Source organism: Bos grunniens, chromosome 28 (assembly GCF_055505025.1).
Source record: "Bos grunniens cultivar Pamir isolate PY7600 chromosome 28, Bosgru_T2T1.0, whole genome shotgun sequence".
Lineage (NCBI taxonomy): Eukaryota > Metazoa > Chordata > Mammalia > Artiodactyla > Bovidae > Bos > Bos grunniens.
The window spans coordinates 45,624,935-45,638,253 of NC_141192.1; the positions used below are offsets into that span (position 1 = coordinate 45,624,935).

Below are 13,319 nucleotides of genomic sequence, written 5' to 3' on the forward strand. Positions count from 1 at the left end.
ACCAAGGCTCCTCTGTGCCCTCAGCATCATCCCCCACTCAGCGCTGCTCTGAGCCTGGACTCAGCTCTGAGAATAGGGATGGAGGCCAGCACTTGGCCCCTCACACACGAAGGTCCAGAGGCTGTGCGTGTCAGACTTAGCCCTGGAATTCTCACTCCCCACCCTGAACAGGCACCTAATGTTGGCCAGGGACGCGTTCCGAGGACACCTCTGGGGCCTGCTTCTTCATGCGCCTTATGTTCTCTTCACTCCCAGAGAAATTCTTTGGTGGAAAAGGCAGGTGCCCTAAGAGCTGTAGGTCAGAATTTGTTTGCTACCACCTGGAGAGCATCTTCAAAAAGACTGTTCTGCTCAACATCATTTATGCTTAAAAAAAGAAAAGCATGACTTGGGGAGAAGACCTGCCCTGTGTAAGAGCTCGGAGATTTCTCTTTAAGTCTGTCAGGCACAGCAGTCAACATTACAAAAGGTTCATTTCCACACACTTGGTGAAAAAGGTGGACCCTGTATTGTTACATTATGACTGGCCTGCCCAACTTAATGCTGAGCATTTCCCAAAGCACAACTCTGATAGTCTCCTACGCAATAATATCAAGCTGTAAATTTAACGATGCTTGAGCTTGGAAGTAAATAAAAAACTCAAGCACATACTTTTAAAAAATTCTGGGGACTTCCCTAGCAATTCAGGGGTTAAGACTCTGCACTCCCAATGCAGAGGGGACAGGTTCAGTCCCTGGTCAGGGAACTAAGATCCTGCATACTGCAAAGTGTAGCCAAAAAAAATTTTTGCTGCCCAAGTCTCCATTTTCATCATGAGGTAAAAATGGAGGAAAATGTCAATTACAATCCCACCTTTACTCTTACAAATTTGGCAACATATTAAAACCTGTTGCATTTCAATGTCAACCGTCTAGACTGGGACAGGCTGCATCAAGCTAAGAATAAAACACTTGAGTAAAGCTCTAAAACCTAGGCCACAAAGGTGTTCCTCACAAACCACTGGCCGTCAGTGGTCCTAAAGGCAGAGGATGGCAAAGGTTCCCCACTCCAGGGGACCAAGAGCGGCCCGATATGCTGTCACAGGCATAAAATTTCTTTCAAGTTTTGTGTTCGGTCTTAAAAATTAACTTGCATTGTACTCCATGACATTTGCTTTAATATATAAAAACTGTTTGAAATCACTTAGCAGTCAGAGAGCCCTCCCTCACCCCACCCCACACCATGGCGGGCAGCGCCCCACCTGAGAGGTTCACGAGTTGGTGAGCCAAGCCCCAAGCTTCAGATGCACTTCATTAGGTCTGTTTGTGGCATTTCCATAAAAGAAGTAATTTTATTCACTCAGGTTGTAACTAAATGCTTCTGGAAACTATGATATCAATTTCAATGTACTGAAAAATAAATAGTGAACAGTATATATTTCAGTTTTTAAATGAAGAAATTAGTTAATTTTATTTACTAACAGAAAAAAAGAAGCCCCTAACCTAAAGTATAGCCTGATCATTTACTTTTTATATGAAGAAACACAAATTGGATTTTTTTTAATATAAAAAGGACAAGATCCACAGAAAGATAAACTCCTCTACTTGTTGGCACTAGAGAAATTTCCCCAGTTACTGGTTGATTTTGGTAGATCTTCTTCACCAGTGCAAGCCTGACATCACAACTTGATGTATTTGGCTACTTCTCAGCAACTCAGAAGCAACCCCATCCCAGAGCAAAACTGCTCTCTGGATGTGACACTTTTTTTCCTCCAGAACATAAAGCCCTAAAAGCCACCATCTGGAACAACACAAATATGTCACAATCTGTGGTTTTCTGACTATTCTACAGTGTAGAAAGTGCTGAGCAAGGGCACTGTGGTCCCTGCCACCGCCACCTCCATGGCCCCTGACCCACACACTGTCTCTGCTGCCAGCTCCCTGAGAGGTGTCTGTGGCTTTAGTAGGTTTCAAGAGGCATTAATTTTAAAACAGGTTCTAAGAGATGTACATGTTTTAACATAGGCTCCAAAATGTGTGAAGATACACTTAGAATCACATCTCAGATATCATTAAAAAGAGTTGTTCCAAAAAGTGTTAAAAGAGGAAGCCAGGCTTCCATCACAGCTGTTCCTGGGGCCACGTTTTTTTCCCATAGTTAAAAGTCTGAATCGGCAGCAAGAACAGCCACATATATATCTGTGTTCATGTGTGTACACAAAGAAGTACCTTTGGACTGACTTAAAAAAAAAAAACAAAAACAAAGACATTTTGTTTCATTTCCCAACACACCTGCCTGCTACAGCCCTGCTAGAGTGTTCATTTCTCTGCAGATGGGGCAGGGAAGGCCTAGAAGTTTAGAACCAATCCAGGCAGGTCTCCTGAGCGCTGTCATCATAGAGGTTCAGGCAGCTTGTCTCATGTGCATGACAGCAAACATCACACTCTGATCTCAGTGTGAGTCGTTCCCTAAAGAATAAGAGAGCTGCGGGCTACCACTGTACTCCTCACGGCATTCTGGCTGTTCACATGATCTCAGGATGAAAAACCCCCATCAACAATTTTTCCTTTTTGGTCTATATAGCACCATTGTCAGTGGGATGTTTTTTGTTGGTTGTTTTTAAATCTTAAGCAACGGGGTATAAGAATATAACCAAAGTGTCTGATTTGAGGTTTTACAGGCAGAAATCTTTTTTTTTCCCTCAGATTTTTTTCCCTTAAAACAAAGGGGAAAAAAGTATAAGGTTTCAAAGCTGAGTTACTCTGACCAGCCTTCAGTGAAGGGATAGCTAACCACACCATTTCTTCTTTGTTCTTCTGTGTGTTATCTCATAGCAAACTTTCACTCTGGACACCCAGACCTGAGGTGTGCCTTTTTCATATTAGATATAAATTAATCAAAAGGTCTAAAGCTCTAAATTTCCAGAGTTATGAAAAATTCTTAACTTACTTCAAGATATCTTGCATAAGTATCTCATCCCTCAGCTCAAACAAACAAGAAGGTCAAAGGCAAGAAAGAATCACATAAATTGGAGCACCTCCTATAATCCATATATACATGCACTCGCTATACAGGTCCTATACAGTCAAAGAATCACGTCAGCTAATATAGCCTCTAGTGCGGGTTTTGTCGGACACAGCCCGCTGGGGTCCCCATCAGCATCATACGAAACAGCAGTACTTCTTCCACCAGGACTTGGATAAGGTCTTCATCTTGTCGGGAGTCCTGCTCTTGGACTTCTTTGGCTGCTGCTGGGAGTCTGAATACTGAATGCCGGCTACAATGGCTGCATCGAAGACCTCTTTGAGGTTCTTCTGAGTCAAGGCCGAGCACTCAATGTAAGAGGTGGCTTTGATCTCCTCGGCACACAACCTGGCCGCCTCCTCGGGTACCGGCTTCTCTTTGCATTTGTCCAGCTCGATGAGGACTTTGACATCTTCTCTGAGGTCCGACTGTGTCCCCACGAGGACGATGGGGGCTTTGGGACAGTGGCCCCGAATCTCTGGCACCCATTTCTCACTGACGTTCTGGAAGGAGGAGGGACCCACAACACTGAAGCACAGGAGGAAGATGTCGGCATTGGTGTAGCACAGAGGCCGGAGCTTGTCAAACTCATCCTACAAGGGAATCAAGCACCCAAATGTTATCTTTTACATCGTTCTCATCAGCAGAGAGACCATTTGAACATTTTTCTGGAAAGGGTCTGGTAGGTAACAGAAAGCCCACAGATAGTGGAAGGAAGAACCAAAGCCTGATAAGGGCCACTGCTGCCAAGTGGGGCCTCACTCCCAGCTCTGCAAAACTTGCCCAAAAACCTTCCTCACTGCTCAGGACCTACTTGCAACTTACTGTAGAAAAAGTACTTATATTAGATGAATTTTCAAAATAAAATTTACTTTCTCTAGCCTTCAGGCTAGAGTAACTCAGACTTACTGCTTCAACTCTGGTACTTAGCCAGGCTTTTAAAATGTAGATGGTACCCACACTGATCCTCGGGGCTTCATCCAGACCCCAGGAAACCCCAGTGTGTGAACTCAGCAGCTCTGCCCATCCTCATGGCAGCTGTAAGCCTGGCTCACTTCAACCCATCTGTGCTATGCATATCCAGGGCACACTCAGGGCACACTTGGTGCAGAATCATGGGACTCAGACACAGGACTGGAATTGATGACCTAGGCCTGGACACTCTCACAGTGACCCAGAGAATGTGTGCCTCTCAATGTCACTTAAAACACAAGTGAATATGTTCTCACACTTGCTGAATACACCTTTTATCTCACTTTATCTTTTTCTCCCTCCTTCCTTTTCTCTTACTTTCCCTCCCCTTTTCTCTCCGCAAACCCCAGAGGCCTCCAGGAGTGATGCTTTGGGAAGATAAAAGGACCAGAGAAAAGGCATACCCATCCTACTTCCAAGGGATAAAGAACTGAATGGAATAAGTCAGAGTTGATTATATAAACCATCACCCTGCTGAGTGCCTCACTGTGTGCATTCACTAACAGAGATGCACACAGGACTCTGGACCCCAGACCTAGGGGATTTGGTTGGGAACAGACACACATGGCCTCAGTCCTTATAGGGAAATGCATGCGTGCATGCTACCTGGCTTCAGTTGTGTCCGAATCTGTGCAACCCTATGGACTGTAGCCCACCAGGCTCCTCTATCCATGAGGTTCTCCAGGCAAGAATACTGGAGTGGGTTGCCATGCCCTCCTCCAGGGGATCTTCCCAAGTCAGGGATTGAACCTACATCTCCTGTGGCTCATCATTGGCAGGCAGATTCTTTATCACTGAGCCACGTGGGAAGCCCTTATGATTATTTACAAACTATTATTTATGCACATGTTTTGTAGCACCTGTGGACTTTTTCTAGGGATGAAGAAAGCCTGGATCTTTTGAGTTTACGTGCCTCGTCTGAGGCCCTGTATTTCAGTTTATAGGGCGACAACCAAGTGACAATATTGAAGTTGACCAGCTAAATCCTCAGGAAGCAATATGGCATCTCACCATGTCACTGCCAATTCTCCACCTTCTATATGCAAAAGTTAAAAAGAAGAAGAAGAAGAATTGGATTTCTCAGTGCCAACTTTGTGCTGAAAGAAGAAACACAGAAACCCAACCAGGTGGCCAACAGCCCAGCCCCGAGGATCTTCTAATGAAACACTCCCTCTGTTCCCAGAGGCCTGCAAGAAAGCAGCACAGGACAGTCTCTGCCCTCACTGCTGGCAGGCATCATGCCTGGCCAGGCCCTGGATCTGGGGTTGTATTATCAATAAAAAGAAAAGCAAACACAGCCCTGAGCCTTGGGACATGGCTTCGACAACCTGGCTCCCAGACTTGTGGAGGTTCTGGCTGAGGGACTCAGGAAGCAAAGCAGAAACTAAACCCTGCTGGTCACTACCTGACCAGAAACCTTAGCTATTTGCAGAAATAAATGCCACACACGTACGTGTGACGAGTCCAATTGGAATGGACCCTTAGAGAAACGAGTTCTGAGACCCAGAGATTTGCCTGGGGTTTAGGGTAGGGCTGGGTGGGGCTGACAGGTAGCTGGACAGCTGCACTGGTCTAGTAGCAACCGGTGTTTGTTTTTTTTTAAGTATAAAGATTTTCCCAGGTGCCTCATGAGTCAGAAGCTGAAGAGTTTTTACCTGCTATTGGACAGGCTATTGCAGTCTGATCAATTTCCACTGGAGTGAAATTGATCACAGTGAAATTTCCATAATGAGTCCAGTGTTAAAAACTTTTAACATTTTATATGCACACCAGGCCCCCAACAAAAAGGCCCCAAGGCATAAGAAGCAATTTCTAGTTATTTTTCCAGCTCTCAACTGCTATGTGAAACTTATGTCTGATCCCCAGGCAACAGCTACCTGTGTCCACATTCTCCTGGTGTTTGGGAAGGAGGCAGCTTGAGTCACTTTATCCCCAGTAAGCTACCATGACCACCGCTTGGGGGGATGTGCCACCACAGGCAGAGGCAACGCTAAGGAAATATGGCAGGTGTCAAATCAAGTCCCTTAAAAAGGGAGGTTATCAGATCTGGGGTAAGGAGGATAGGAGAGGACTATCACCTTGCCTAGTTTTACTAACGATCAAAACAAATACTAATTGATAGCTGGAGAGCTGGGAAAAAACTGACTTTTTCTCACCAGTTGTGTACTTTTTAAAATTTATTTTTATTTATTTGGCTACTCTGGGTTTTAGCTGTGGCATGCAGGATCTTTAGTTGCATGTGTGATCTAGTTCTCCGACCAGGGTTCAAACCCAGGCCCCCTGCATTGGGAGCACAGAGTCTTTTTTTTCCACAAACTTTAATTTTTTTTTTTTATATTGGGGTATAGCTGATAAACAATGTTACGACAGTTTCAAGTGAACAGCGAAGGGACTCAGCCATACATATATGTGTATCAGCTCTCCCCCCAGCCCCCCTCCCATCCAAGCTGATACATAACACTGAGCAAAGTTCCATGGGGAGCAGAGTCTTAAACCCCTGGACCACCAGGAAAGCCCGAGCTGTGTATTTTTCATAGTTTTGAAGATGGTTTTTTGAAGATGTGGTTTTCCATAAATCTGTAGATGGTGACCTCACACATTACACTATTAGGCATACTAACCACTCCATCAGGTAAGAAATACAGTGAATCTCAACAAAAACACTGCTGAGAGGCAGGAAAATGAAGGAAAATTTCCAAATAAACCAAAGTGTACCAACTTGCACTGAAACCTTTTCATTTCCCAAATTATAAGCTTTTTCATGAAATCATTTCTAAAATGATTCTTGTGATTCCTTAACTTTGAAACAGATCCTATTAAGGAAAAATATCAAACTCTTCCTTGATAATTCAGGATCATTTCTACAAAGTGCTCCTGGTAAAAGTCCTAATCCTTTTGCAAAACTGCTCAGAGGTTTTCCTCCTGTTCTACCCATCCTGTCCTTCAAACCAATGTTGCCTTCCTCCTCCTGTAACCTTGTTGATTTCTTCACAAGTTCTACTGGGTTGGCCAAGAAGTTCATTTGGGTTTTTCTATAAGTGCCTACTGGAAAATCCAAATTAACTTTTTGGCCAATCCAATACTAAGTGGTTTGTCTTTCCCCACGGACTATAGTCCGTCAAGGGGCAAGCCATGACTTAAGCTTGCATCCTGCGGGACTCAGCACTTATTTATTTATCAATCCAGTCTATAAACAAGCAAAGTCCACTATGGGCCAGGCACCGGCCAGGCATGAGGCAGGGAGCTCCAGCCCAGGAAGCTGTGTCTGCCATCAGAGCTGACAGGTGAGCTAGTGGTGGGGAGCTGCCTGCACTGGGCTGTCCGCTCCTCTCTACAGGGCCCCAGATAGGCATGCCCTTTGGTTTCTTGAGTTTTCTTGCCTTCTTCTTATTCTCGGACTCTTCAACTACCACTTCTTGCTTCAGCAGGGAGGCCTCTGTTTTTTGAGGGGCTACCCAACTCTCATTGTAAAGATCAGAAAATGTGACCCAAGGTAAGAAAAACATTCTTGATTTACACAAAGCAATTAAGCTTTAATTATAAATAGCAGCAGGGCATCTAGAAAAATTATTAGAAGGATATATGTTCTTTGATTTTTTCTTCCATATGCAATAAAATTCAGATTGCGTGGTTTTTCATTTTTTTCCTGCTCCAGTAGAAGGGCAAGGAGACAGCAGAGGAAGCTGGGCTATGACATGCGCCCTGTGGCCACTGCCAAACCAATGTTCAACTGGGGATCGAGGCAGCCCAGTCTTGTGTCACCTTGAAGTTTGAAAAACAAAGCCCTGAACTTGCTGTCCCGCAGTGGGTAAGTGACTAAGAAGCCCTGGTTTGGAGGAGGCTCTTAGGGACACTGAAAAGTCAGACACTTCTTAAGTGTAGGTGGTCATATGACATCTTAGAAAGGAAGTGGACACTTTCATCTGTCGATAAATTACCCCAGGACTTTCTCAAACTCTAGCAAGCACTGGAGAAACTACGTGCTTATTAACTGTGGCTTTGGCAAGCTCTAAAGACAGACCCTAGGGGCTTCTGTGATGGCTCAGCGGGGAAGACTCCACCTGCAATGCAGGAGATGCAGGTTTGATCCCTGGGTCGGGAAGATCCTGTGGAGAAGGAAATGGCAATCCACTCCAGTATTCTTGCCTAGGAAATCCTATGGACAGAGGAGCCTGGTGGGCTACAGTCCAACAGGTTGCAAAAGAGTCGGACTAAATAACTTAGCGACTAAACAACAACATTAATGACTAAACAACAAAGACAGACCCTGGGCTCTCAGACGGCACAGTGAGAATTAGTGATGTAAGCACCATGCGGGGGACTGGAGCCCCCCCAGCTCTTGGGGACACCCCAGAGGGGACTCCATACTGAGTCCTCCCCATCCCGGGCTGTCTCATCCAAGCGCCTGGCCCTCAAGACAAAAATAAATGTTCACTATTCTGAAGGACCAAGTCCCAGTTCATTCATTCCTCCAGGTTAGGAAAGGAAATATTAACACTTACTGACATGAACTCCATCTTTTTCTTGAGTCAATATCTTAAGAATTTGGTTTGTTGACCTTTAATAAAATGATTATAAGGCATTGCCAACTTACTCTGAGAAATGAGTACAAAGCATCATTGACAATTTTTAATAAAAACCAGAATGTAAATAAGATCAGAAACTCCCAGAAGATAAGAACCGCTCTTGACCCTGTTTCCCTTGTCCTGCCCACAATGAGCAGTGCCAAACCCTGCTTTATTGGTGTGGAGCTCTCTCCCCGCCACCTCCACCCTCTGTGAGGTGGGGGTGGGGCTCTAGAATGGCCCAGTAAAGGAGAGGGGCAGTATTTGAAGGCCTTTCAAAGACCCTGTTCTTGCCCAGCACTGAGCAGTGATGTGATACTGACCTGTCCTGCAGTGTCACAGAGCTGGAGTTTCACGGGCCGCCCATCCACGGAAACCACAGCTTAAAAATAAGACCGAGAGGATTGTCAGTAGTGGGGAGGGTCTCTTTTAACCCTTTCCAGAAGAACAATAATTTTAGTTTGTATGATCACTCTCACTCCAAACCCTTCAGCTCCTATTCTGAGTCCCCAACAAATTCAAGACTTGCCTAAAACAAGGAGACTCCATGGAAGCATTTTTTTTTTTTTTAATGCAAACCTGCCAGGCCAGCAATTCGCTCCATGCCCAGAGAGAAGGCAGAGAGGCCCAGGGCCTTTGATGGCACCCTGGAAGGGTCTGAGTTTTCTCCCAACCCCAGACGATTTATTTTCCTATGGCACGTGTTTCAAAAATCACAAAAACAACACTGGGTGGGGTGGGGGGTAGGTGGGAACCAACCTCATGGTTTTAAATCACGGGAAAACCTCACAAATAAGTCTGTTTTCCCTTGGGAAATGTTTGGTAACTTCGGGGTCTGTCACAAAAGCGAAGCTTATTTTGAGAACATGTGTAAACACAGGCTGCCGGTATTGTCCTGTTTATAAAAGAGGGCACTGCTTATCTCTCCACGTCAGCTCAAAGAGAGGATTAAACGAGAAAAGGAAATCGTGTCCACCTTTCCACTAGGAAGGGGTATCTGGGGAGGGGCCTGCGTCAGAGTGCTGCTCAAAGTGCTCTATTTGATGAAGCACTCCGTTTTGTCTCAATACAACTTTCTAAATTGTTTATAAATGTTTGTACTACTCAGTTGAAGAAGGGGATTAAAACACACACACACACACTCAATATCGTTTAGGTGGGAAACCCACCAGCACAGCACTGCTTTATCTACGGTGCCTTCCAGGTAGATGAAAGCAAGTCCTTGCCGTCAAAACTTTCTGAAAGATCACGAAGTTCTTTTTTTTTTTTTTTTTTAAGAACAAGAGAAAGGATTTCACTCTAGCTTCCATGGATTTTAACTTTTTCATAAATTTCAAGAATACTTGAAAAATCAAGAGGAAAGATTACTTTATCTTGGTGGCTACAAACCAAATGACACAGCATCGCATACATAACAGTTTTCAGGAGCTTAAGAGATACTGAAAAGACACTAAGAATCAAAAACAGAGCCAACGGGGGCGGTGGGACTCAGGCAAGAAGTCATCTTTACTATCCTGGTTTAATCCAAAGCTCAGCCTTCCCCAGCGCCTCCAATGCCATTTTCACTAAATCCACACTTGTCCCTGCTCTCCGCGGCTTTTGAAAGTGGAGACGCCCTCGGAAGAGGAGCCGCTGACTGGAAAAGACCGACCCTCGGGCCACAGGTAATGGCACCTGCGCGTCACCTTCCGATCGAAAGCCGGCAGCGGCGCCAGCAACGTCGGCCTGACGCAACTGCTTTACGCAGGAAACTGATCAGGCCACCTGGGCGCGACCTGTGCGACCCCGCCGTCCGTACCCGAACTGCGAGGCGCCCTCGGCTCCCCGCGCCCGGGTTAAGACCCCACTCCCGGCGGCCCTGTGTCCCCCGGGGTCTCCTCCGCCCCAGCCCCCACGGCCCCGCTCACCCGAGAAGTTGTCGAAGGCGGTGGGGATGTACTCGGTGGGGTAGCCGTTGGTGGTGTAGCTCACCACCAAGCTGGTCTTGCCCACGGCGCCGTCGCCGACCAGCACGCACTTGACGCCGTGCCCCTCGGGGCCGCCCGCGCGCCCCCGGCCCCCCGGCGCCCCGGGCCCACGGACCCCGCGCTCCCGGCGGGGCGGCACGGGCGGCGCCTCGCAGCGGCCCGGGAACGCGGGGTCCCCCTGCTGCGGGGGCATCGGCCCGCGCAAGCCGCGGGGGGAGCCGTCCCCGACTCGAGGGCCGCGGCTCCGGCCGCGCGGCGCAGACAAAGGCGGTCGGGTGGGTCCGGCTGGGCTCAGGCTCAGGCGACGCCGGCTGTGTTCTGCGGCCGAGGACTGCGGACCGAGCGGCGCGGGGCCCGGGTCTGTCTCCTCCTGCTTCCCGGCGGCCCGGCGCGCGGGGGGCGGGCGCGGGGAGAAGGCGGAGCGGCCGCTAGGTCCGGGCGTCGGGCCCACAGCGCCCCCGTCTGAGCGCCGTGTGGTGCGCTAGAGCCGGAGGGAGCCGCGTGCGCTGGGGCGGGACCGCGACTCGGTGCAGGGACCCCGACACCCACGGGGGAACCCCAGATGCCCAATCTGGGAAGTGCCGAGGAACCAGGCCACGGAGGGAGGCTTCCCGGCGCCGACACTGCCGCCACCGCAGAGGGGCTCGCGGTCCCGCCTCCTGCGCCCAAGTGCCCGACGACTGCCCTGCTCCTCCCGGCCCTGTGCCCCCTCCTCCCAGCGGTCCCTGCCTCGCAGGCCACAGCGTTCCACCCAAGGGGGCAGTGCAGGGCCTGGGCGACAGTCGTCGGAAGGAGGCAGAGTTAATAGGCAACTTTTATGTAGCCGAAGCCCATCGTGTGATTTTGGTCCTTCTAACGTATTCTTCTATCATTTGGGAGCAAAGGAACGCAGGTCCACTGTTAACGCTAGTGTGACTTTCTCTTGAGCATGCCCTGAACCAACAGATGTCTTTATAGCCCCAGTTCTTTCATCTACGTAAATGTAATTTGGTGACATTGGTATTATTTAGGGGAAAAAAATATCCGTTTTTCTCTGACTCCCTTCTATATTTAGTCAACAATCCATCGGAAAAACAGGGAAACCTTTGTGGGCATAGTCTAGACGCAAAGTTTCCCAGAGATTTATGCTGTGGTGTGAGAAGAGGCTCATACTGTGAGTAGGAATAGTGATACTGATAATAAAAGTCACAGCAACTAATAAACGCTGAACCTTTCTTATATACAGGGCACTGGTAAGCACTCTGCATGAGCTGCTGCTGCTGCTGCTAAATCGCTTCAGTCGTGTCTGACTCTGTGCGACCCCATAGACGGCAGCCCACCAGGCTCCCCCTTCCCTGCCTGGGATTCTCCAGGCAAGAACACTGGAGTGGGTTACCATTTCCTTCTCCAATGCATGAAAGTGAAAAGTGAAAGTGAAGTCGCTCAGTCGTGTCCGACTCTCAGTGACCCCATGGACTGCAGCCTACTAGGCTCCTCCGTCTGTGGGATTTTCCAGGCAAGAGGACTGGAGTGGGGTGCCATTGCCTTCTCCACTGCATGAGCTAGTTACTGTCATCTCATCATTACTTATACCCATTTTATGGGTGAAAGTGTTAGGCTCTCAGTCGTTCCCGACTCTATTTCCAACGCCATGGACCAAAGCCGACAAGGCTCCTCTTGTCCATGGGATTTCCGAGGCAAGAATACTGGAGTGGGTTGCCATTTCCTTCTCCAGGGGATCTTCCTGACCTAGGGATTGAACCCCGGTCTCCTGCATTACAGGCAGAGTCTTAACCTCTGAGCCATGGGGAAAGCCCATTTTATGGGTACAGGATGAGAAAATCTGAGGCACAGGGGTACTAGATAAAATGCTGAGGTCTCACAAGCTAGGGAGTGGCAGTGCCAGGATTCAAGCACTCTGGCTCCAGAGCCTGAGTTGTTTCTTACCCAGTGTCCTTAAAGCAAAATCAAGCCAGAGTAATAAATTGAGCCTTGGAAGTGTGGCTGTGGTGGGAATGCAGGGGTGGATTTGTCAAGAGGCTGAAGGCTTGAATTCAGGGCCCTCATTTGCAGAGAACCTCCCTGGGGGCCCTAGCAGTGTGAACACAATTCTGCAAAAATTGACAAAAGTTTATATGAAAAAAAATTCATATATTTTAATCACTACCAACAAAGCCCAATGTTGTTTCAATTCTAACTTCTCATATTGAATGGCTTTGATGTGGCAGGGGACATTCTGAGCATCAAGCCAAGGAAAGTGAACTTACACATTTCATTTGGGTTTAATGGATGCAGAGCTGGGACTAAAGTCAGACAAGGAAGGAGCCAAGGGAGCAAAATTCAAGGTACCAACCTTGCAATTACCTGACCCAGAGAATGAGCACCTGGGTACCTGGCCTGCCTCTCCACAGCCCTGACACTGATGGGATGTATTTGTGTAATTTTCGACTCCCCTGTGTAGTTACCTTGTTTCTTGCCGTCTGGGCATAGAAATGGTGGCCAGTAATGTGCCTGCAGGTTTCTATCTGAACTTTCCCACTTTCCCCAGCACTGGTTCCAGTAGAAAACACGAGGTTTTCTAGAGTTTGGGATGTACCTTCTTGAAGCCAAAAACTAGTTTGTGGCTATCCTTCCCATCAAAAAGTACACAGTATTGTTAGAGGGGGCTTCACTGGTGGCTCAGCGGTAAAGAACCCGCCTGCCAATGCAGGAGATGTAATAGACTCGGGCTCAATCCCTGTGTTGGGAAGATCCGCTGGAGGAGGGCATGGCAACCCACTCCAGTCTTCTTGCCTGGGAAATCTCATGGACAGAGGAGGCTGGCAGGCTATAG

General features: G+C 47.8%; 1 protein-coding gene across 1 annotated transcript; it reads right to left on the reverse strand.

The window, feature by feature from the left end:
- Window positions 1-1,301: 1,301 nt before the first annotated feature.
- On the reverse strand, window positions 1,302-10,904 carry RHOU (ras homolog family member U). The gene is made up of 3 exons (XM_086381539.1): window positions 10,448-10,904; window positions 8,864-8,922; window positions 1,302-3,596 (listed from the first exon to the last, which is right to left on the reverse strand). Exons 1-3 carry the CDS (start codon window positions 10,698-10,700, stop codon window positions 3,141-3,143), a joined length of 768 nt encoding a protein of 255 aa, XP_086237665.1. The 5' UTR covers window positions 10,701-10,904; the 3' UTR covers window positions 1,302-3,140.
- Window positions 10,905-13,319: the final 2,415 nt, after the last annotated feature.